This window comes from Microcebus murinus, chromosome 20 (assembly GCF_040939455.1).
Source record: "Microcebus murinus isolate Inina chromosome 20, M.murinus_Inina_mat1.0, whole genome shotgun sequence".
NCBI classification, from domain to species: Eukaryota; Metazoa; Chordata; class Mammalia; order Primates; family Cheirogaleidae; genus Microcebus; species Microcebus murinus.
Genome location: NC_134123.1, coordinates 35,529,384 through 35,555,050, shown reverse-complemented (window position 1 = coordinate 35,555,050; position 25,667 = coordinate 35,529,384). Strand labels below are relative to the sequence as shown.

Sequence of the window (25,667 nt, the reverse complement as noted above, 5' to 3'; positions counted from 1 at the left end):
GGAGTACAGTGGTTGTGATCACAGCTCATTGCAGCCTCGAATGCCTGGGTTCAGGTGATCCTCCCTCCTTGGCCTCCAGAGTAGCTGGGACTACGGGTGTGCTCCACCATGCCTGCATGACTTTTTTATATCTTGTAGACATGGAGTCTTGCTCTGTTGCCCAGGCTGGTCTTGAACTCCTGGCCTCAAGTGATCCCCCCAGAGTGCTGGGATCACAGGTGTGAGCCACTGTGCCTGGCACCTGAAGAGTATTTATAACGTCTCCCTGTGACTGTGGCTCTGTTTTCTCTGTTCTGTTGATTTTTGCACTTTACTCTGGGGCTTTCTTACTGTGTGCACAAATGTCGGGAGCTGTGTTCTTTCTCTCATGAAAGGAAGCTTTTGCCATATTTATGGCGACTCAGTATTTCTTTAATTGGGTTTCTTAGTCCTGTACTTTTTGTCTTAGTCTGTGCTGCTGTAACATAACACCTGAGACTGGGAAAATTACAAAGAACAGAAAGTTACGTATCATGACTTTCTAGAGGTGGTGAAGTCCAGGACTCCAGGCGTGGCTGGGGAGGGCCCAGCCTCTCTCCCAGGCGGGCACTCTGTTGTCGGTGCTCAGCAGAGTGGTGAGACGGGTGTTCCTCAACCTTCTGCAGGCACCAGCTCACAGGAGTGCAGACTCTGAGCTAGACCCCTCCTAAGCTAGATGCTCCCCACACTGTACCCTGGGGCCTATTTGCAGCACAGGAACTCTGGGGGATGCCTTCACTCTGGGGCACTTCAGTGTCTAACAAACATTTGTATTTACTTCTGCCATTGTGTTGTGCATCCATGTATCATGACTTGGGGTTTTCTTTCCCCTTTTGTTTGCCTTTTTAGATTTTTTGGGGGGGTACCTTTTTTCCCCCTCTACACAAGTTTAGAAATTGTGCACTTTCTTTTTGTGGTTACCTTGGAAGTCAGCTATTTCTGTTTCCTGATAGAAGCTCTCAGGTTTTAATACCTTTTTAGGCCTTGAAGCAGTTTTTCATAGTGGAGTTGTGGGACCACGCTCCCAGTGTCGTGCCTGACGGCTCAGCCTTCCCTCTCACGCCTGCCTGCGCCTGCGCCTCCTTGTCCTGCTGTGTGCTCATGAGTTCCCACGAGTTTCACCCCTGCCAGCTGTTCTTTTCCTCTGGTGATTTCCATCCGGAGCCTGGTAAGGAAACAGAAAGAAAATGTACTTTGGGGTTCTCTAGAAGACAAAGGTGAAAACTCAAGTTGCTCAGTCTCCTGTGTCTTGCCTTTTATTGATGAGGTCTTTCCATCCTGCCCTGGCGTCTCACACCCCTGGTGCTGTTGCGCCCGTGGTGTGCGCTCTGTTCCCGGGGTGAGCGTTCTTTCTGGCCCTCCCACAACCCACCCAGAGTGTCCTCTTGGTGCTTTTATCAGGGCTTATCCTGCAGATGCTGAGGCAGCTTTTAGACAGGGAGAGAGTGAGGCTCCCCCACTTGTGGGTTGTTCTGGCAGATGGAACTATTTATCCTCAGGAGGACAAAATCCATCTCGGTCAGTCCAGACAGATGTTCATCGGGACTGTGCCGACAGCAGTGCCTGCAGTAGTCCTGGAGGGACGGGGGTTCGGATCGGTGGTCCTGCTTGCAGGCCAGGCACTCAGCAGCAAGGGGGTGTCTCTGGCCTGCCTCAGTGTCAGTGTCTTCGTTTGTAGTGTGGAAATAACACGTCTGTTCAGTTGAGGCTAGTCAAAGGCTCTGAATAAAATAACATATGAAAGTAAAGCACCGTGCAAATGTAATTTGAAATGGATCGTTAATCCCTAGTCATTGACTTAAGGGGGTTGAGGAACTGTCATTAATTATGGTTGCCCGGGTGTGTTGAGCGCTCACTGGGTGCCGCTTGCTTTTACGGTGCAGAAAGCATAGACTCTCCACATGGCGTCAAACGTGGGGTGGTTCCCGGTGTCCAAACGAGGACACTGAGACACAGCCCATGCTCACAGCTGTCAGCATGCGTAGTGAAGTGTGGGCCAGCTCTGAGGAAGAGCTTGCTATCTGTGCCCACAGTTTTGTCCATAACGTGCCTGTAGGTTTGAAGGGCCAGAGTTGGCCATGCGTTGTGGGCTTGCAGAATTCCCAGACCTAGAGCGGGCCCTGACCCTTAGTCTCCACGGCACCTTCGTTGCCCTGCTCTGTGAGTGGTCTCCCGTGGCCCACCAGGCACAGACTCCACGCTAGGTGTGGCAGATGGAGGAGAGCGTGGCTCGACATTGCTCTGCACTGTGATTTCTTTCGCAGTCATTTGTGATAAACCTGCTGTTAGTCTCTGTGAAGGGAACCTGTCTGGTGCTTAGCTGCTGCTGCTTTCTCTTCAGGCTGTCCCTGGCCAGCAGGTTTAGACCCATCGCTGTTGGGTAATTAAGTCTGGAGGGTCTGATTTCCTTAAGCACTAAATCTGACAGTTGTTCTCTCTGACATTTCACTTTGACACTCTTGTTTTTTTAATTGTGAAGGTACATCCTCATTCTTTCAGACACACATTTTGGCTTGTGATTATCTTTCAATTTTTTTTTTTTACAGCAAATTTTGTGAAGCTATGGATAAGTCAAAAATTAATGTTATTTTTGAGTATGAGTTCCATCGTGGAACCAATGCAGCACAGACAGCTCAAAATATCAAGGAAGTATTTGGGAAGGATGTGGCTCACAAGCACACAGTACATCGATGGTTTGAGAAGTTCCGTTCTGGTGATTTTCGTCTTAGATACGAGTCACATGGGCGACCAGAAACCAAGATGGATAATAATGAGCTGAAAGCTGTAGTGGAAGCAAATCCATCTCCACCTACACATGAATTAGCAGCAAGGTTTGACGTCACTATTCCAGCAATATTAGACCATTTGAAACAAATGGGCAAGGTAGAGAAGCTAGGTAGGTGGGTACTGTTAGGGTGTGAAGTCTGTACTCGGACAAGAAAGATTTCTCAGACAAAGATTAGGATAGATAGAAGCACAAAGTTTTATTTACTCTCTCTCTGAAGAGAGGGGGAGGCACAGCACCAGAAACAGAGGGAGGCGCTGGCCCTGCAGCCAAATGACCCTGACTTTTTTATTAGGGCAGCTGAGTAGGGTGGGAGTTATGACTGCAGCTCACTTAGCAAAAGACAGCTGAGAAGCCGCTGTGTGGGCTCCTTCTGTTTCTCACGCAGCAGATTGATAGCAGAAATTAGTTTCTTCTTTCCTCTTGATAACAGAAAGCATTTGCTACTGTCCCTTCTTGAGGAAGCAGGGGAAGCTTGAAGTCCTACTGCCTGCTCAGGAACTTTCTCAAGGCTGAGAAAGAACTCAGAGACAACAAATTAGTCCACACGCGTTTTAATAAAACAAAGAGTAGTTGTGTTGTAAGTTTCTCTTACTTTCTGTTTGATAGTTTATTTTCCTCTGTTAAGTTTTTAGTAAGACCACCTTTCAGATACCACATGAATTAAATGCGCTTCAGAAGAGAAATCACCTGGAAGCTTGCCCTTCTTTGTTGTCACGGCATAAAGGCGAACCATTTCTATGCTGTATTGTTATATGTGATGAAAAATAGATTCTTCTTGACAATTGCAGGTGTTCGGCACAATGGTTGGATAAAGATGAAGTGCCGGAACACAGTCCAAAATTGAATATCCATCAGAAAAAGCTAATGATGTCTGCTTGGTGGTCCAGCGCTGGTATTACCCACTACAGCTTCATGGAACCTGGTCAGTTGATGACAGCAGATGTCTCCTGCAACCAGTTGGATGAAATGATGACGCTTGCGATTAAGCAGCTGAGATTGGTCAATAAAGACAGGCCAACCCTCTTGCAAGACACTGCTCGACCACATGTCGCACAAACATCCCTGCTCAGACTACAGAGGCTGGACTTGGAAACTCTGTTGTCATCCACCATATTCACCAGACCTTGCACCAACTGACTACCACTTCTTCCAGGTTCTGGACCACTTCCTGCCAGGAAAAATATTCAATTCTGAACAAGCTGTGGAAAATGCCTTTCACTATTTCATCACTACTCACTCTCCAGGCTTCTTCACTCCTGGCATAAACAAGCTACTGTTAAGATGGCAAAACTGTGTCGACAGTTTAGGCGCATACTTTGATTAATTGTACTGCTTCTTGTTTGAGATATAATAAACTTTTAATTCAAAATCAGACATTTAATATTTAATGACTTAATATTTCTAATGGGAGTGAAATTCTGAACCAGGTCAGTCCTCAAGATGAGGTGTGGGTTTTGTGTAACCCTCTCCTTCCCCGAGTCAGCTCTACCCTCTCTGTCATCTTATGCTTGTGCACACACAGAGTGTGTTTAAGAATACCCGTGTGGCCTTACTTCTAAGAAATTACATATAGCACACAAATCTGAGCTGACTTTTCCTTTGGAAGAATTTACCACAAATGCAATTCGAATAGCTGGATGTTTAAAAACAAAGTGTTGGAGCTTATAATTGCATGTTGATTTTGTATCTCTTGGGGAACATAGATATTAAGCAAAACACACTTAGATTTGGGAACAGACACGAGTGCGTAATTTTTATTGGTTTTGCATTCTGAATCAGAATCATGAAGCACATAAGTGAGTCTTTTCTGGAACATGCGATATGGGCGTGGCTTCCATTCACCTCTCTGTCTTCTCTCACCCTTTCACCAGCTGGGGGTAAATCATTGGAGAAAGGCACTCTGGGTAAGGAGAAGTTTGATTACTCTGTAATAACATTTCTTATGTTTTAACATACAATTGTCTGTTTTCTTGGAATATTTAGTATTTAATTTTAGTGATGACTGGAGTTAGAAGTGTATCTGTGGGGCCCATAAATAGATTTTCACACCATGAGATAGCACATTTGCTTAAGAATATCAGCTAATAATGGCCAGCACACGCCAATAATCCTAGCACTCTGGGAGGCTGAGGTGGGAGGATTGTTTGAGGTGAGGAGTTTGAGACCAGCCTGAGCAAGAGTGAGACCCCGTCTCTACTAAAAATAGAAAATTTAGCCAGGCGTGGTGGTGCATGCCTGTAGTCCCAGCTACTTGGAGTTTGAGGGAGGAGGATCGCTTGAGCCCAGGAGTTTGAGGTTGCTGTGAACTAGGATGATACCACTTGCACTCCAGTCTGGGTAATACAGCAAGACTCTGTCTCAAAAAAGGGGGGGGGGGGGAAAGAATGTCAGCTAATACTTGGGGATTTATTTGCTTAGTTTTCTGTTTAATGTTTCAAAAATATGGGAGAAGGGAAATGAGAGAAAAGGCATATTATTCTCAACCACCTCACATAATGGAAGGAGAGAAGCCGTGGGCGTACACTCTGGCCTTGGAAGGTGGTGCTAGGGTCTTTCTCTGCAGTCACACCTCATCCTTCAGTGCATGTTGGTTCATCTCTTTACCAGCCTGGTCTAGAGTATTGCTGGTTTATCCTAGACTAAATGCTTTCTTCTCAAAGTCTTCAGGGAATCCCATGTTTTCCCATCCTCAGATGAAAAGTAGACTGTGTTCTTCAAAGTTAGAAAAAGCGTCTGAGGTCTGAACCCTGGACTGTTGCCCACTCTGCCAGAGCCTGTGGTTTTCTGCCTGGAACTCTGCCCGGGCAGTCGACCTTGTCTTCTTCTCTTTTCTGGTTGTGACATCCTGGTTTGTGGAGACCTACCCGTCAGTGCCTGCTTTGGGCTTTGAGGCCCAGGTGCCAACAGCTTGAAGGGCCTTGAGAGAAAGGACCAGGTGCCCACGCTGGATTGGGAAGAGAGTGGAGAGCAAGCTGTGCTCAGCGCAGGCCCAGAATTCGCTGTAGGGCCATGGCTGCTGCTGCTGCTGGCTCCCGCATCTGTGCCACACTCTGCCGTCTCTGGGCCCTTTCTTGTCTGTGCACACGTTTGTACAAAGATAATTAATCTGAGGACCTTATTTTGCTCTCTGCGGATATGTAATTGTGCAGATGGTTTGGTATGTGAGAGGTTAAAACCATTTGTGTACCTGGCGTTGCTCTCAGTGTTAACAGTGGGATTTAGGGGTGGGTGGGGTGGGGAGTGGGTGGTCCTTACTTTAATCTGCAATTTTTTTTAATGCCATTATCCTCTATTTACAGCTTTCAGAAATCAGCTGGTGTCACTGCACATATGTTTAGAGCCGTTGCTAGGGTGACGAGGCAGGCAGTGCACACACAGCCCTTTTGGAAGGCTGGGATGTTGCATGGTGGTGTCTGTTCCTTAGGGCACTGTCCCTCAACCTGTGGGACTCTGCAGACCGCCCTGCTCTAGTGTCCATTGTCCACTCCATTTGGGTTTGGTTGCCTGATCCCCTTACCTAGTAATTTCAAAAGAAAAATCCTGTGATGTGTTTAATACAGAGAGAAATAACACCAGAGCGTTGTTTCCAGAACATGTCTCCTTTCTCGTTGTAGTAGTATGGCAGTGTTTTCAGTTGGTCTCACTTGTCTCAGTCTCCTTAGTAACAAAACTGTGAACTTTAGACTTTTCTTGGTGGAAATCTTAATTTTCTTCTTTCATATTATTTGCATATAAAGACTCTAAGGAGTTATGACTTAGGATATTCCCTGGGCGTATGTTAAAGAGTCTGAAGTCATTTTTGTTATAAATGTGTCCTTCCCGTGTGTGCTGGTTTTCATTTATTTGGAAAGTGAGGTGTTGTTCTGTGTTTCCTGAGCATCAGCTAATATTCACCCCCCTTCCTTGCCACACACACAGAAGAAAAAAGTGGCTGAGTGCTTCTTGGGGCCTCACTCTTTGAGAACTGGGTAGAAGCTGTGGCTCCTCTCCCCCAGGCAAACGCATATACTTGTACGTTTTCTCTGTGATTTCTGGGATTTCACAGTTATCTGCCCTGCCCCTTATCTCTGCTGTTGTTTTGCCAGTACAGAGCCTCATATTGTCACTGGAGTTTACAGTTTTCATTTAAATGAAAATTATTAATTATATTGTCTCTTTTTGTAGAACCCAATCTTATTACAAAGCACTGTTCCCCCCTTTCCCACCAACATCTCTTAATAATTGTACAACGTAAGATGTTTGCTTTACTCAGAAGTGAATGAAAGAGGGCATGTTTGTGAATGACTGCATGCCATAAACCTTCATTGGTTTTTATAGCATTTACAGTTAGTTTCTTGCAGTTCCATTTCTAGCTGTAGATCTTGTGTATGTAAAGAAATCCAGACAAATGTAGCATAAACATGTTTGTATCAGCAAAAAGTTGGGAAAAAAACAAATGCCAGTCAACAAGAGGATGAATGTTTTTAGGCAAATACCACACTGCAGTTGTAATGAATTAAAGTGTCAACGTAGATAAATCCCTGGGTGATGACCTGGGCGAAGCATGACCTGGGCGAAAGGTGTAGGCATATCCATCCACATGATAAGTTACTTGTAAAAATGTCATAAATCCTGTTTCTAGGCTTATAGGTAGCATGAGTGTAAAAGTTTTTTAAAAACACCAGTGAGTTTAAGTCTTAAAGCAAATCTAGTCACTTCTTAGTCGTTTGGTTGTGCCAAGAAGGAATTTACATGTCTCTAGATCGTTTTATTACTGAATACACAGTGTGTACCTAAATAGTAAAAATTCATCTTTTTAAAATGATAATGGACTGAAAAGGCAGCACAGGAGGCAGTGTCTGAGTGGGACGTGGTTTTAGTACCAGCTCTCCAAGCATCTCCTGGTTAAGACCTGTGAACATGCATTAGTCTAGATCATGTAGGTAAAATGACTAGTAAACATAAAATGTAATGCAAATAAGATATTGTTAGAATCAGATTATAGAAATAATACATGTGCATGGTAGAATTAGAAAATACGAATCAGCAAAACTTTCTAAGAATTGTATTCCCACTAAGATCACCAGTGTTAATAGCTTTTTGGATCCTTGCTTCATTTATAAGTTACATTTTTTATGTTCTATTTTTAGTAAAGATGAGATGAGATCATATTATTCTGTAATATTTCTATAACGTGTTTTTTTCCTCATTTATCTCCCACCTTGCCATTTCAGATTTTAGAGTAGTTTTGTTGGAACTCGTATTCTGTTTATGACTGCTTATTTCATCTGCTTTTGTAGTATCTTTTTGGATGTCTTTGTCTTGCACAAGTTGGCAAACTTTTCCTTAAAGGGGCAGATAGTAAATATTTTAGGTAATATCTAATTCTAATACCTAATACAGGCACTATCTAATATATTAGATAATAGAGGCAAAATTGGGGCTGTGATAGGTGGGTGCTTGTATAACCACTTACAAACATGCAGAATGCCCTGGGCTCCCGGGTTTGCCAACCCTGGGTGTGGAGGGTACACCCTGGCCCAGAAGTTGGGACATCTCCACCCCTCAGCCCTGTGGTAGCTCAGAAGAAGTGCTCAGGTGGTCCACCTGTATGCACTGCCAAGCAGGCTTCTTGCTCTGGGCTAGCTGCACCCAGGGAGACCCTTTTCTGTTTATTGTAAACAAATCCCCATCTGTGGGGTGCCCTCCTTGGGGTTCTGTGAGAGGAGAGGAGTCAGGCCTGAGGCTCCGGGTCACCTGGACAAGGACTGAGGTCCTGAGGGCGGCATTGCCAAGGCCTTGACCACATGGGCCACTTGTCTTGGCTCCAGAGAGTTGAATAGTCACTCGGAGGACAGTCTACTCATTTCTGTATTTGCTTAGATGTTGTATTTGTTCCCAGGGCTGCCATAAATATTTACCATAAATTTGGTGGCTTGAACAATGGAAGTGTATTCTCACTGTTCTAGAGGCCAGAATTCTGAAAGCACGGTGCTGGCAGGGCCATACTCCCCCGAAAGGCTCCAGGGCAGAGTCCCCTTCTGCCTACTCCAGCCTTAGTGGTCCTGGCAGTCTGTAGCTGTGGCACTGTCACTCAGCTGCCTGTCTGTGGCACAGGGTACACAGCCTTCTCTTCTGTTCTCAAATCTCCTCTGCCTTCTCTTACAAGGACACTTCTCAGTGGATCTTACGGTCTGCCCGGTAATCCAGGATGATCCCATCTAGAGATCCTTAATTTACTTATATCTGTACAGATCCCTTTTCCAAATAATGTCCTATTAATAGCCTCTGAGGGTGAGGTGGGCACCATTCAACCCACTACAGATGTTTTCTCCAGGTAAACACACATTTTCTTTCTCTCTCTCAGAAAGGATCTCACTCTGTCACCCAGGCTGAAGTGCAGTGACACAATCATAACTCACTGCAGCTTAAAACTCCCGGGCTCAAGCAATTCCTGCCTCAGCCTCCTGAGTAGCTGGGACCACAGGTGTGTGCCACCATGCCCAGCAAAGTTATTACAATTTCTTTTTTGTAGAGGTGGGGTCTCACTATGTTGCCTAGGCTGCCCTTGAACTCCTGCCATCAAGATATACTCCCACCTTAGACTCCCAAAGTGCTGGGATTATAGGCATGAGCCACCATGCCTGACTTTATTTTTCCTTTTAAATTAAGAGACATTAATAGTTTGGACATGATCAAGATGCACTGATTTTAAGTGTTTAGTTTGAGGTTTGGTAAATATTTATACCCATGTAATTCCTGTCTTAGTCTGTTCAGGCTGCTATAGCAAAGTACCGTAAACTGGGTGGTTACAAAGAGCAGATGTGTATCTCGGTTCTGGAGGCTGGCAAGTCCAAGGTCAAGGCAGATTCGGTATCTGGTGAGGGTCTCCTTTCTGGTTCATAGATGGCACCTTCTAGCTGCATCCTCACATGGAGGAGGGGTAAAGAGTCTCTTGGGTGCTCCCCGCACCCCCAACACCTTTCTCTTTGAGAGACAGTCTCCCTCTGTCACTCTGGTTGGAGTGCAGTAGCATCGTCATAGCTCACAGCAACCTCAAACTCCTGGGCTCAAGTGATCCTCCTGCCTCAGTCTCCCAACTAGCTGGGACAACAGGTGTGAGCCACCGTGCCCTGCAAATTCTGGGGTTTCTCTTACATGGGCACAAATCCAATTCATGGGGATGAGGGCCCTCCCAAAGGCCCCACATTCTAATAACATCACCTTGGGGGTTAGGGTTTCAACATATGAATTTTTGGGAGACACATTTAGACCATAGCAACCTCCCACCCTCCCCTGAGATACAGAGCGTTTCCATCACCCCGGCGCCCCCGTGGCCTTTCTCTCCCTGCAGCTCACTCGGCCTGTGTGTGGCAGAACCACACTGTGCTCATACTGCACTGCTGTTTCTGGATTCCCTCTGGCAGCACATTCTCCTCGGGCCCCTTCTGTGCCGAGTGCGTGACGGCTGGTCCTCACTGCCCAGCAGCTCTCATGGTGGTCACAGCTCTTGCTCTCCATGGTCTGTTGGTAGACGTTCGAGTTCGTTGTTCATGGCTATTACAGTAAAGCTGCTTTGCTTCCTTCCACAAGAAGCTAGGCTGTTTGGGTAAATACATTTTAAATATATTCTCTGTTAATGAATGCTTTCTCAGTATGAAAAAATAGCTTTTAGCTTCTCCAAACAGGTTGCTTTTTCATTCAGGAGAAGCTTTTAATTCGCTCTTGCAAAGTTTGAGTGGCCTTCGTTCTGGCGGAGGCTGATCGGGGGTCCGAGTCCAACTCCCCAGGAGTCTGGTGGACACCTTCAGGAAACACCGGGATGGTGGTTTGGGCACTGGGCTGTGGGCTGCGTGGCTGCAGGCGTGGGGGGCCCTGGTCCCCACAGGCGGCAGCATGGACTGTGCCGTTCCATGCTGGTTCTTGCTGCCCCACTGTCTGCATGGTTCATGGAGCTGCTGGCCGTACATGTTTGGAACTGTGTCCCAAAGCACACTGGTTGTAGGAGCATGTTCTTTGTGGAGGTGCTTTGTGGTTATGAAGGTGACTCCAGCGCAAGTCATGGGTGCTGTCATCCTTGTTTTTCTCGCTGCTGAGCACGCAGACCCTGTGTAGGTGGAGGTGCTGCCGTGTGCTGTGCCACTGCAGCCTGGCTGTCTCAGGAGAACGTGTGAGTGGGACTTGGTTGGCTCTGTCCCTTGGCTCTCACCATGTCCCCTGCAGGTCTCTGCCCGACTCTCTGAGTATCTGAGCACTGTTGTGGGGCCACCTGAGGGCCAGTGTGTGCCTATCCCCATCTGCTGCCTGAGCTCTGCTCTCAAAGACGTTGGGAGCCTTGGGTCACCCTGCAGGACCCTCTGCCTGGACAGGTTCCTGAAAAACTACAGGGAGAAGGCGACACTGGTGCACAGAAGCCCTTATTTTGTCACTGGGAGTTCGCTGCCAGGGCCTGTGGGCTCCAGAGCTGCAAGGTGCAGCCGCTGCCCTCCTGCCCTGCACCTCCCCTAGGTGTGAGGGGTGACACAAGACAGACGGCCAGGTTGATGCCCCTCTTGCGAGACAGGAGCTTGGCATTTCAGGGTGTGTGAGCCTGGAAGAAAAAATACCCTTTCATTGAATGTATGCTGTACTTACGAAATTATTTTGAAAATAGGGAAATTGGGGCTTTTGTTATGCCAGGTTATGGGCAGTGTGCTTGTTGCCCCTGTGCCACCAAAGCTGCAGCCCCAGAGAGGCTGGAGCACCAGGAGATCTGCCCCTGGTGGCTCCTCCCCACAGGGGTGACAGGAGATCAGAGCTTCTGAGCAGGCCTGATGCACAGGCAGGTGGGCACACGACTCCCCACCTGTGCTGGCAGCAGCTTCCTTTCCAGGCACTTTGTGTGGCCATCTGCCTGGTCAACCTCTGCATGTTCTACGTGTTCAGCTTAAATTCACGCCAGACCTGGTCTAGTGTGGCATAGGGCACATCTGGCAACGTCTTGAACACGGCTGACCACCCTCTGAACGACAGGGTAGACAGACAGGCTTCCATGAAGGCCAGCTCAGGACAGCTCAGTTTGCTGTGATAAGACAGGTCTTTAGACATTTGCTCAAAGTCGCCCAGACCTGCTGTGTGTGACAACCTGTAGTAACAGTGCTGGTGTGGTGCCAGCTTGTCTCTCCGAGGTTGGCCAGAGCATCGTCCTGGCCGGGATCACGGCGGACGGACAGACAGACACACTGCCCTTCCCACGCCTTGACGAGCCCTCCTGCTGGTGGCATCGTGGGCTTATTTCTGGAGGTTCCGTCGTGCCTGGTGAGGCTCCAGGTGCTCATGTGGCAAACTCTGCAGGGAGGAGAGGGAGGTTACCTTTGTGCTAATGCGCTAAACAGTGAGGAAAGCAAATACCGCTTTTTTTCTCCTCCCTCCCTCCCTCTTCTTAAGAAGGTCTTCTGTTTTAGAAAACCCAAAGTGTGTGAGTGCAAGATTTCCACTTCAGACAGCCTTTGTCAAGGTGATGTTTGAGTTTTGCAGTTGGCAGCACTTGTCAGCATCCTGTGATGGTGGCTATGCTGGCTCTGTGGGGAGGGACTGATGGGCTGGGCCGGCCCTGGAGGGTGGCACCCACTGAAGGCAGGTGCTGGGGGCGTTGTCCTGGGAGCCAGGCAGGCCAAGGTCCTGGGTGGGTCGCAGTGGCAACCCTGGCTAGTGTGACAGGGGAGACAGGTCAGGTTATTATTGGTGGTCCCCACAGGATGGTGGGCTGGGAAGGCAGGATCCTCACGCACAGCCTGGGAGAGCCGTTCAGCACAGCGGGGTTCGGCATGCTCTTGGCTGTCAGAGAGCAGCGGGAGAGGGAGATCACGGAACCAGGCTGGGTTCAGCTGGTTCTGATTCCGGCCCCACTTGTGTGACTGTGCCACCGCTGCTTTGTGAGGAAAGAGGTGCATCCCATCTACATGATCAGAAATGTCCAGAAGGTACGTGTATGTCATTGTGCATAAAGTTAAAAATAGTGAGGCTGTGCATGTCTAATGCCAGCCCCCTGAGACCCATGCTGCCGCGTGCCTGGTCGTGGTGATGAGGACTTGGAGAGAGGCGGCCTCTCCGAGTCCCAGGTCAGCATTTGCGTGACGTCTACACCCCTTCATCTGTCAGTTTTGGCGTTTGAATTTGCAGTTTTTTTGATGAAAGGATATTCCTTTATGTTGAAATGTCGCATTTATGTGAAACCCTTTTATCATCTGTCCTGTGTTTTGTCCTGTCATGTAGTCAGACTGTTAGACCATTGCAGGGTGGGAGACAGTTTGTAGGGACTAGGGGCTTCTGGGGCAGGCTGAGTGCCAGCACTCTTGCTTCCTGTCATGCCCCCGGGTGGGTGGTGCCCAGCAGTGGCTTCCCCTCCTCCCGCGGTGCCTCTGACGCCCTGGCTCCCTCAGTGAAGAGGCGGTGGTTGTGTTCTTAACTGGGAGGGAGTTGAGAGGAAGTGTGGACAGCATTAGTGTTTACAAACCTGGGCCTGATGATTCCATCTTGCAGGTGTGGGGTGCTCCCTGCCCTCGAGAGCCAGGCACGGTGCAGGCTCTGGTGATGTGCCCACGAGGACAGCAGTTCCAAGTCCCCAGATGCCCTTGACTTCCGCTGGTTACGTGCTGGAGAGCTGCACGAAAACGGCACCAGCAAGTCCATAGTTAAACTTCTCCAGACCCACTGGCAGGAATAGCGCCTAAGCTGGGTTTTCTGCAATGTTGGCCATGACGTCTTAATTTAGAAACTTTCATGAAAGACCTCAGGGCGGATTGCAGCACGCTGCCCGGTCGTGTGTGAGACAGCAGTGGCGGCGGTGTCCAGCTGGCTGCCCAAGTGTCCACGGTGCTGCTCTGCGGTTGTCCCCTGGCCCTGTGGAAGCACAGACCATGGAGACCAGGAGTGCTCTCTGTGAGAATGACCAACTCTGCGGCGCTTCCCTGCCAGCGAGACTCGGTCTCTGCTCTGTGCAGACCCCTAGGCTGCGTGTGCTGCACAGGAGCTTGTGTGTTTGAAGGGGCTGTGCAGATGAAAGACTTCCTGCCAAGATGACATCACCACTCTTCTGCCATGGGAGCCCTGAGGCTTCAGAGGGGTAGTGGGTGCAGGGTACCTGTCCCAGTCCAGCATGCATCAGGCTCAGACCTGCTCACCTGAAGCACCAGGGTGGCAGAGACCCCTGAATCCAGGTGCCTTTCAGGGCTGCAGGGTTCTCCACTCCCTCCCCTGCTCCCTCAGCAGCTGCAGGCATTGCTCTTGCCCTGGTGTGGATTTCGTCCTGGGCCGGGGGACCTGGAGCCCTCGCTCCCGCAGGGACAGTGTGAGGCTGTCACTCCAGCCCAGCCCTGCGTCTCTGAGCCTGCAGTGCGAGGGGTGCACTGAGCTCTGCTCTGTCCTCCCAGCTGGGCCTCCACAGGCTTCATGTTGGGTGTCAGGTGTGTCTTGGTCACTTATTTGGGGAAGTGGTCAGAGATCAGTTTCAGTCTTGGCTTTTCCTGTTCACACCCTTGCAGAACATGCACATGTCGTGTCACAGGCACTCGTGGAGCCCCCAGGGAAGGTGCAGAGCTCTCCTGTGAGTGTGGGACCAGCAGCACATGGGAGCCCGCAGCAGACACACTCGTATCTGGCTCTGAGCCCAGCGTGCCATCAGCGAGCTCCTGCACTGGCACGTCCTGGGGCACCTACTCTGCTGGTGGACACTGGCACTTGCTGCAGTCCAGGGCTGCTTTGCAGGAGCCACATATGATGTGGCTTTGGTGGCCTGTGCATGCCTGCCATCAGGGTGTGTCTGGATATTGCTCCCTGGCCAAGGTCACCTGCCCTGGAGCATGGGCAGGGCCTTGCTGGCCCTGCCACCTGGCTGCTTCTCCAGGGACCCCGTGGCATGCCAAGTGCCTGGCCACCTGCATGGGCAGTGAGCTTCCATCCCTGTGTGTCGGCTGTGGCTGTTTACCCACCTGGGGTTGGAGGGTGCTGGGACCTCGTCCTTGGGGCACAACAAAGCAGTAGGAGAGGACAGTGGCTTATAAGAGAAGGGTGGGGACCAGAACAGTGAAGGTGAGGTGTGCTCATGCAAAACGAGAGAAAGCGAAGCGTGCGAACATCACATTCAGTCTTGGAGTGCCCTCCAGTGAGCACCAGTGCCAGGAGCTTGGTGGCAGCAGTGCCAGTCACTCGCTCAGTGGGGCCGGGCCAGGTGCCAGACACTGCCCTGAGCTTGCAGCGTGGGAACAGTTTTATTTCTGTATTTTATAGATTGAGAAACTTAAGACATATCTGACCACAAATCAGTGGCTTTTAACTCTGTAGGCCAGTGTCTATGAACTGTGCTGCTCCCCATTGTGAGAAATAGTTTTCGGCTTTGTTGACAACACACACCGTACACACATACAACAAGTACACACTGTAAACATATTCACAGGATAATACTTTATGTGAGGGTATGTGGAATGCCCCCAGATATTTTCTATTTTGTGTTATTTCACTTTTTAAAAAATGGCTTTAGGCCAGGCGCAGTGGGTCATGCCTGTAATCCTAGCACTTGGGAGGCTGAGGTGGGAGGATTGCTTGAGCTCAGGAGTTTGAGACCAGCCTGAGCAAGACCCCTGTCTCTACTATAAATAGAAAGAAATTAGCCAAACAACTAAAAATTTAAAAAATTAGCCAGGTGCGCTGGTACGTGCCTGTAATCCCAGCTACTTGGGAAGCTGAAGCAGGAGGATCACTTAAACCCAGGAGTTTGAGGTTGCTGTGAGCTAGGCTGATTCCATGGCACTCTAGCCCAGGCAACAGAGTGAGACTCCATCTCAAAAAAAAAACAACTTTTTTTTATAATTGCCAGAACTTAGAAGCAGCCAAGATGTCCTTCAGTAGGTGAGCGAATAAACTCTGGTACCTCCAGGCAATGGAGTGTTCATTCAGTGCTAAAAAGAAATGAGCTCTCAAGTCACTAACAAAACCGAAACTGCAGAGGACCCTTAGTGCACGCTGCTGAGTAGAAGAAGCCCATGTGAAAAGGCTGCACTGCACGTATGATTCTAGCTCTGTGACATTCAGGAAAGGGCAAAGCTGCTAAAACAACTGTAGAAGTCACCAAGGTCATGACCCCAGAGTTTGGGGGACACTGGAGAAGGCAGCAGTGCATCTGTTAACACAGTTCCAAGAGTGGCTGTCCAGCTGGGGCACAGACCCTGCTCTCTGAACTCGGCTCAGCGCACACTGCAGAGGACCCCAGTCCCTGGGGTTCACCATCACTCTGGAGGGCCACGCACCATGTCCCCCAGGTGTGTTGGTGGGGATGGATCGAGGTCCACGGGCAGCATCTTGGTTGTGTTGCAGCTCCTGTGTCCTGGACTTGGATAGTTAAGTTCCAGACAGTGGACCCTCTGCGTTAGAAAACAAAACAGTACTCAAGTCTTAAGGAGCAACAAAAAATAGGAGTATCGAGGAAAGAAATTGGAGTTTCTAAGTGAATTACTTTCTTTTCTTGGGGGTCGAAGTCACTTGCGTAATAGTTTGAAGAACGTCCATAGATTCTTTGATACGCCTCCCTTCAAAAGGTAGAACCTAATTCCCTGCCCTTGAGTGTGGGCTGGACCTTATAACTTACTTTTCTTTTTTTCTTTTCTTTTTTTTTTTTTTTTAGACATACTTAATAGTTTCACTCTATCCATCCCCAAGCTAGTCTTCCCAACTCATAGCAACGTCAAACTCCTGGGCCCACTCTATCCTGCCTCAGCCTCACAAGTAGCTGGGACTACAGGAATGCACCACCATGCCCGGCTAATTTTTCTATTTTTTGTAGAAACAAAGTCTTGCTCTTGCTTAGGCTGATCTCGAATTCCTGAGCTCAAGCGATCCTCCCACCTCGGCCTCCCAGAGTGCTGGGATTACAGGCCTGAGCCACCGCGCCCAGTTGATGTCTAAGGAATAGAATGAGGTGAAGTGTTACCATGGGACTTCTGATTCGAGGTCACAAAAGGCACTGCCCCCCCATCCCCTGCAGTGCTCTAGTAGGGAAGCCAGCTGCCACATCACAAAGTTCCTTACTCAGCCCCATGAACATGATCACATGTCCATGTGACAAGGAATTTGGGCCTTTTGCCAAAACCCAGCACCAATCTGCCAGGTATGTGAGTGGCGCCTGGATGGCAGACCCTCCACCCCAGCTGGCCCTGACTGCACATGCCGAGCCAGGGCCACTAGGGCACCACCCCCCACGTCTCTGACCCCAGAAGCTGTGTGGTGTCACCCGTCACATGGGAGTGGATCACTGGTGCTCTCTGCCACGGACTGGATGCACAGCTAAGTGTCATCTTTCCTTTTCCTTTTAGGATCTTTAGAGATTGATTCTTTTATACTTAATTTTTTTCAAGTGATTTTTTTGTTTTAATTTCAAAATATTAAGGGGTACAAATGTTTTTGTTACATGGATACCTTTTATAATGCTTACGTCTGGGCTTTTAGTGTGCCCGTCACCCAAATAGTGTTCATTGCACCTAATGTTTAATGTTTTAAATCACCTAAAATACATGTTCCAAAACCAACTACACAAAATAATGTTTATGAAGAGAGGTCTACCTATCTCTTTTTTTTTCATCTATAGGAAATAAAATTTTTCCATAGGAAATAAAATTGTTTTGTGCCACCAATTCTTAACAGCTTTATTGATTTATGATTGGTGTATAATAAAATTCATGCATTTTAAATGTACAGTTCAATTTGGAAATTGTGTACAGTTGGGAAACTACCACTACAGTCAAAGTACAGAATATTTCTGTCAGCCCTAGAAGTGTCCTCATGCCTCTTGTTTTTCTCTTTTACTTTTTAGTTTAGAATAATTATAGACTCACAAGAAGTCACAAAATAGTAGCGTCCCAGTACCATTACTCAGGGCAGTGTCCACGCTGGAGTCAAGACCTCGGCTGACAGACCCCACTCAGGCCTTGCCGGTGCCATCCTGTGTCACCAGTCCTGTATTTGTCTCCACAGTAACGGGTGGAAGTGCGCCCTCCTCACAAGACCCCCACGTGTCCTTCCACGCCCCTCCAACCCTGCCTCCCGCAGTTCTGTCCCGGGGACCCCCCCGTGGTGTTGGGCACGTGGATGGTTCCTCGTGGTCTGTGTGGAGCCCGTGTGAAAGGATGTTGTCGGGACAGCTGCCGAATGGTTTTCCTGTTTTGTCCATTTGGAATCAGAGTCTGAACATCTGTGGACACATCTTTGCATGGACGTGAGATTGATTCTCAGGGATCAATGTCCGTCAGTGCGGTGGAGTTGTGCGGTGCATGTGCGTTTGGGCTTGTGAGACCCACGTGTGGCTTTCCAGTTTCCACAGCGTCCTCCGGCATCCTCCAGTGTTGTTTTACTTCCAGCTGTGCTCACAGTAGTTTTCATTACGTTTCCCTGGGGGACGTCGTTCTGTGTGCCGTCCACCACCCACGCTTGCCTTTCTGCACTCTCCTTGTCTCTTGTCCATTTTCTCACTGGAATACTTGCTGTTCACTGTTGCTCGTTTTGTCTTCTACACACGAGTCTGCCTTCTGAATGTGATTTGCAAATGCTTTTCCCTGTCTGCGGTTTGTCTGTTCACCCTTTAAACTTAGTCTTTTGCAGAAGAAAGGTTTTTTGATTTCGTTGAGGTAATCTATCAATTTTTTCTTTTACAAATTATGCTTTTGGTGTCATGTCTAACAACTCTTGGCCTAGACCTAGGACATAAAGATTTCCTCCTGTTATTTTTTAAGGTTTTTATAGGTGGTTCTGGTTTTGATAGCTCTGAACCTGTTTTCATGTGGATCAATTATAAGTGATATTGCATCTTTATTTGTTTCCATATGTTCATCCTTAGCATGTGGATATGTGGGGTTTTATGTGTTGATCTTGTATTCTTCAGCCTTGCTGAACTCTATTATTTCTAGGAGTTTTTGGTAAATTCCTTGTGATTTTTCTAGGTAGAGAATCATGTCACCTTCAGATAGAGACAGTTTTACTTTATTTCTTCCTTTCTGTCCTGTATACCTTTGAGTTCTTTTTCTTTCCTTGGCGCACTGGCCGAGCTGCCTGCACAATGTTGACAGCAATGGTTACGGGATGTCCTCAACTTCTCGGGAGAAGGCGCTCAGCTTCTCACACTGAGTGTGTCAGCCAGAGGCTCTTTGCAGACATGCTGCCCCGTGGAGGGTGTTTCCCTACGCTCGCTCCCATTTCGCTGAGAATTTTAATCACAAGTGATGGATGTTATCAAATGCATTTTCTGTACCAACTGTTATGATTATGTAATTTCTTTAGCTTGTTAACCTAGTAGATTACATTGGTTGACATCCTTGCATGTTCTGTTGTTAGTTGATGTAAGCATAGGTGTCCTCTGCATTTGGAAGTAGACTCCATGCTGTGTCCACTTCCCTCTACTTCTTACACTTGGTGACACTGCAGAGATCACTCCACAGTCACATGTCCGTGGAAACGGTGTTGTTCTGCTCAGGCTGAGCTGCGAGGTGTGGTGGCAGGTGCTGGGGGGCCGGGCTGGGCTTCATGCTGAGTGCCTGTCCTAGGCCGCCCTGCAGTGGGCTGCTCTGGACAAGGCACCATTCCTTGTCCTCATCACGTTTTGGGGCAGAGGGAGCCATGGGATGGTGTGTGCGCAGCACTGCAGGCTGCTCCACCTTCCCGCCGGGGCTGTCCTCGCTGCGCTCCCAGCAGCAGTGTGTGAACTCCCACCACTCTTCCTGACCCCTCTGCTGTGCATATGCATGTGTGTGTTATGACACTCACCCACCTCCATTCTGCTGCCAGTGTTTGATGGCTGTTACTGTGACAAAGTGTATGCCTGCATTTCTTTTTCTTCTTTCGTTATACTCAGTCTATATGTGTAAGACCAATGTTTCTCTTCCTCTCTTACACAGTTGCTCTTTGCCTCCCGTCTCCGTAGGGCTGTGGGTTTCCCGTTCTGTTCTGCAGTCAGTGTTGTGTGGTATGCTTTGTGCACAGATTAGGTTCATTCTAAGTGTTGATAAGTCCTGAGCTGCTCCCAGGCTGTCCACGTCGCCTGGTCCTCAGCAGGGCTATGCAGGGTGTGGGGCTGCCCTTCCTCTGGGCCAAGACCGCTTGAGGGCAGACAGCCCTGCAGCAAGGTCCGTGGCCTCCCACTTGTGTAGGCTCGCCAGGTGCAGTGTGCGTCCTCACTCCTGCTCCGTCCTTACTGCAACGTGCAACATAGCACCCAGAAGTCCACAAAGTAAAAATGCAGAACTCAGATATCATAAAGCAAAACCCCCGTAACCTGCTCTTAGAAGCCCTGAGAAATCTACTGTTTCACCTCCAGCCCGGATTCTGCACCTCGCCCCACGCCACCATGAGCCAGACTCCTGGATTCTTGTCGCCTAAACATGTTCAGTGTTGGCAGAAATTTATGTGAATATGTAATGTATTTTTTCTCCATATCACTTGTGAGATCCAGTCACGTTATTGTGTGTTTATTTTCTTTGCTTTGTAGTATTCCATGTCAACTCCATGCTGGCCTGTCTGACTGCTGCAGAACATCCTATGCATGTCTCTTGCTGGGCACATGCTTGCATGTCCTTTGGACGTGTGCGCAGAATGCGACTGCTGGGTTGCAGGTGTGTTTGTGGCCAGTTTGAGTCGACAGCACCGGGTCCACATCAGTTTGCGCTGCCCTCAGAATGTGCTGACTTCTTTGCGCACCTCTTTACTGACACTTGGAATCTTATTTTAGGTTTAGTTTGCGTTTGCTCAATGGCTGGTGAAGTTGAGAACTTTGATCTGTGCAGTGACCTGCAGGATTTCCTTTGTGGCGAAGGGCCCTCTAAGGCTCATGTCCGCTTCTCTATCAGATGGTCTGTTCTTGTTGTTTGTAGGAGCTCTGTCTGTTCTGAGTGAGAGCTTTTTGTTAGTCGTGTGTGTAGGAAACTCTCTTCTCCGTTGAAGGAAGATGACTTTTAATGAACAAAACTTACTTTGAGAGGTGCAGGTGGACCCCTGAGTGACCTTGTGCAGAGGAGCCAATGCCTGGGGACGAGCTGCCTCTCGAAAGTGTCTGTGAACGTGTTTCCAAAGCCATACCCCTGTGTGACAGAGTGACTCAGTCTGGACACGTTGGTCCCAGGAGGTGCTTCATCCAGGACCGTGTGCCGGGGCTGTGTGCTTGTGGGAAGGTGTGGTGCACGCCTGCATGCTGGTTTGCGTTAGACGGTTTCTTCCTGACAGGGAGTCCAACATGAATAGGGAGGCAGTGGCTTTGGGAAGGTGTGGTGACACATTCCCCCGTTCCTCCTGTGAGTGCAGCCGGAAAGCCTGGCTGTGACGCATGGAGCAAACCTGGGAAGACTGGGGGGAGCAGGCAGGTATCTCAGGACGTCCGTGTGGGACACAGTGTGCTCTAGTCACCGCAGGCCCAGTCGGGTCAGGAGGCAGAGGCGGGGGTTTCTGTGGGAAAGGTGCGCACGGTGGAAATGCTTTAGGGTTGAACAGTTCTGCTGGGCTTTGTGCTCGGGCTGCCTGTGACCTGGTCCCGGGCTGACCTGGGGCAGGGATCGGCTGTCTCTGAGGATTGGCTGGCTCTGGGAGCTGTCTAAGATGATACAACGTCGTGAAATACAGAAAAGGAAACACGTGATTAATACAGCATGGGAAGCACAGGGCTGGAGCTCTGTCTGGCTTTATGGGCATGGACCGGAACTGTGGAGCTGCCCAGATGTGTTCCAGGGACTCCCTTGGAGATGTCACTTGCCCACCATGCAGACATTTTATTTGGAAGAAGTTGGGGGATTTGGGGGTGCTTGGAGCTTTCTAAAAAGCAGAGTGACTCTAGTCTTGACCTTGTGTCTTGGTGAGGGAACGGAGCTGCCTCCTGGGGGTGTGAGTGGGTGACTGAGGCCCAGGACGAGAGGGTGGCGGATGTGACCTGCGGGGTCCCAGGGCCAGGTGCTGCGCCTTGCCCATGGGGCAGTGCTGTGGAGCCCCACCAAGGGAGCAGCCACTACCTGGGCAGCCTCCCCCTCTGCCGCCATGAAATCCAGCCCCCCGCACTCCTGTTGCCAGTGACCTCTTGGGAGGCGCGTTCCGTGGTGACCTGGTCAGGACAGCTGCACACCTCTGGTTCCTGGTCTGCCAGTGCAGTTGGGAGGGACTAGGCTCTGTGCTGCCTGCTTGGGTTCACGGTTCTCACCCTGTGTCCTCTCTTTGGAAGCAGACGGTCGATGACGAGGCGACGGGAGTGTAGATGAAGACCGGTTGAGCGACGCAGAACGATGCCCAGGGGTGGGTGTTCTAAAACACCACAGCAAGAAGAATTCCCCCTCAGCAACGACATGGTGGAGAAACAAACTGGGAAAAAGGTAAGCGGCTGCGGCCTCCTTCCCTCAGGACACGCCGCACATTTCTGCCCCAGACCCCAGGCTTTCCGCCACCGTGGCAGAGATATCAGACATGACGCTGCGGAGATTTTACTTACAAGTTTGAACCCCACTGTGACTAGTCAGTGCTCCGCTCACCTCCTGTCCACAGTGTGGGGCGATGCCGGGTTCTGGGGTGCACAGTTCCTGTCCACAGTGTGGGGCGATGCCGGGTTCTGGGGTGCACAGCTCCTGTCCACAGTGTGGGGCGATGCCGGGTTCTGGGGTGCACAGTTCCTGTCCACAGTGTGGGGGGCAATGCCGGGTTCTGGGGTGCACAGTTCCTGTCCACACTGTGGGGGGCAATGCCAGGTTCTGGGGTACACAGTTCCTGTCCACACTGTGGGGGGCAATACCAGGTTCTGGGGTGCACAGTTCCTGTCTACAGTGTGGGGCGATGCTGGGTTCTGGGGTGCACAGTTCCTGTCCACAGTGTGGGGGCAATGCCGGGTTCTGGAGTACATAGTTCTTGTCCACAGTGTGGGGCAATGCCGGGTTCTGGGGTGCTCACCTCCTGTCTCACAGTCAGGGTGGTGTCCAGTGAACTTGAACTTGAACACAAGGTTCGTTTCCAGGCTTTGCCAACTGTCTGTGTGAGACTCGGGTCTGTCACTGCCTCAGGCATGGGACGGTGGAGATGACTGTGAGCTGAGGCCAGTCTTCTCCTGTCTTGTGTTCCTGTCACGTAATCCTGACATTTCATGCTTCCTCCTCCCTGCTTTGCCAGTGTGACCTAGTGTGCATCCATCCTGCGACCCTGAAGACCCTCCAAGTTTGCTGGTGGGCAAGTGGGTCACCTTGCTGTGGCTCCTGGTTTTCAGCTGTCCTGAGCTGGCATCCCCCTGATCAGGTCACTGCCTGTGTGCTTGCTGCACTCTCTGCTTCCGCTCAGTCTCTCTGGCTGTGCTCTGGGTTTGGTGTGGTGTGAACTTCGCAGGTATCCGCATGGGAAAATGAACCAGCAGTCATTTAGTTCATTGAGTTTGGGTTCAGTTTGGGGCATTTTGTGAACACAGGCGTGCTTGGGTGCTGTCTACACAGGAAAACGAGTGCCCCGAGAGTCGAGGATGTCTGGGCAGCGAGTCGTGTTTCCTGTCCTGCGTGCGTGTCCCGAGTGCCTGTGCAGGTGGGCGCTGCAGCGTGGAGCCACAGTGCTTCCCGCTGAGGCTGGCGCTTGGCCATGCTGCCAAGCTCACACAGGAGGGGCGCACATACCTGTGAGGCCTGTGGGGTTCTGGGTTGAGCTCTCGGGACAGGCGTGCCCTGCTGAGCTCATGAGGTGCAGCTCGTCTGGGGCACACATGTGCGGCTTCAGGGGGAAGCTTGGGGCTGGCAGAGGGGAGAGAAGGTCACTGTTCCTGGTGACTAAGATTCCAAAGTGTTTGGACAGTTTCGGGTTGCCACCTTGGCCTCATCTTCCCCCAGTTCACGGGGTGGGTCGTGGAACTCACTAGGAGCGGCTGCACTGTGTGAGGATGCACAGCACTGTGTCATAGCCAGCCCAGGTGTCCCCCATGCCGTCTGCAGCTGCCGTCACTGCCTGAGGCTTTGTCCACCTGCTGCCTTCCTGCGTGAGGAATCCAGTGAGAGCTGGACCTGCTTTCCAAGGTAATGGGTATGCTGTGGTTTCACCTCGAGAGCTTGGACTTCCCTGCCCAGGAGTGAGCCGCGTGGGGCCTGCTCACCTGTGTGGATCAGAAACTTCTCTCATCTGTATGACTGATACAAGTAGAGGTCCCAGGATCCCAGAATGCCCATAAGAGCTTTTGGACCATTTTTGCGCCCAGGTGGTGCTCTAGGAACAAAGATGTCTGGGATCTGCTCTTGGCCCACACACTTGTGCATGAATACTGCCTCCCTTCTCAGGGTATGGGCTCCGTGCCCAGCGGGTTTTAGGGCAGGGCTGGTGGCAGCCTGGGGGGATGCCGACAGCATGTGAGAAAGGGAATCCCAGCCCTCATGCCCATGCAGAGTCACCTGCCGAGCTCGTGTTCCGATCGCCCAGTCTGAGGAAGATGAATGGTTCTCCTAGCATGAGTCTCAGATTCTTTCTGAGGAAGTGATGTTTCTCAGCTGCCTGACACGTACATGGCCTGAACATGGGTGGAGCAGTGCACAAGTGGGCATGCAGGGAAGGTAGTCCCGGCAGGCACAAGGTGACGAAGGCTGAAGAGAAGCTGTGTCGGCTGCAGGGCATCCTGCTCCTGAGGCTGCCCTGGCTGGGCAGCTGTCCCACTGAGGTGTGTCCTAGGCCAGTCTGATTGGTTCTCTTTTACTTAAGGAGAAGAGAGACCTGACTAAGCTGAATGGGTCCGGATCGTGTGGATGCAAGCTGTGTTCACGCACTGGCTGTGGGACATGCATGGATCTGACTTTGGGATCTTCTTCCTGTTTTTTAAACTACCCAGATAAAGCCAGACATCTTCCTTACGTAGGCATAGGCTTTTTTTTTTTTTGAGACAGAATCTCGCTTTGTTGCCCAGGCTAGAGTGAGTGCCGTGGCGTCAGCCTACCTCACAGCAACCTCAAACTCCTGGGTTTAAGCAATCCTGCTGCCTCGGCCTCCCGAGTAGCTGGGACTACAGGCATGCTCCACCATGCCCGGCTAATTTTTTCTATATATATTAGCTGGCCAATTAATTTCTTTTTATTTATAGTAGAGACAGGGTCTCGCTCTTACTCAGGCTGGTTTCTAACTCCTGACCTTGAGCAAACCGCCCGCCTCTGCCTCCCAGAGTGCTAGGATTACAGGCACAGGCATAGACATTTTTTTTTTTTTTTTTGGAGACAGAGTCTCACTTTGTTGCCCAGGCTAGAGTGAGTGCCGTGGCGTCAGCCTAGCTCACAGCAACCTCAAACTCCTGGGCTCAAGCGATCCTTCTGCCTCAGCCTCCCGAGTAGCTGGGACTACAGGCATGTGCCACCATGCCCGGCTAATTTTTTTGTATATATATTAGTTGGCCAATTAATTTCTTTCTATATTTATAGTAGAGACGGGGTCTCGCTCTTGCTCAGGTTGGTTTCGAACTCCTGAACTCAAATGATCCGCCCACCTCGGCCTCCCAGAGAGCTAGGATTACAGGCGTGAGCCACCGCACCCGGCGGCATAGACATTTTAACAGTGAAAATGCCATGTTGCTGGGAGCCAGGAGCTCTCAACATGAGAGGAGCTCTCTGAGCTTAAACAGGAGGTTGAAATGGAATGCCTGGGAAAACACTCCTGGTTGCAGCTGCTGTTTGGAAATGCCCTGCTCCTTGGGGTTAAAAAGGCCAGGGTGCCAGACCCAGGAGTGTGCGAGTGGCGGGTCCTGTTGTTGTGAGGCATCTAACTCTCAGATACAGTTTCATGTCATCAAAAGCAACACATTTTTAGATTTTCCTGAAAGAATTGTGATCTAAGTGGGATATGTTTGGACAGCTGAGACAGGGCACATGACTGCAGTGTGTCCTCACGACAA

The 25,667-nt window shown here is 49.9% G+C and overlaps 1 protein-coding gene across 9 annotated transcripts in view; it reads left to right on the top strand.

Moving 5' to 3' along the window:
* The window catches only part of ANKRD11 (ankyrin repeat domain 11), a 178,400-nt gene that overhangs the window by 114,528 nt on the left and 38,205 nt on the right, over nucleotides 1-25,667 (top strand). For 7 of the 9 annotated variants that reach the window (XM_075995893.1, XM_012737261.3, XM_075995894.1 and 4 more), the window contains one exon: nucleotides 22,008-22,152. In XM_075995893.1, the coding sequence (XP_075852008.1) occupies nucleotides 22,066-22,152 (87 nt within the window). In that variant the 5' untranslated portion in view covers nucleotides 22,008-22,065. Of the gene's footprint in view, nucleotides 1-22,004; nucleotides 22,153-25,667 lie in introns of those variants that run through there. The other 2 variants (XM_012737256.3, XM_075995896.1) reach the window with 2 other exon arrangements.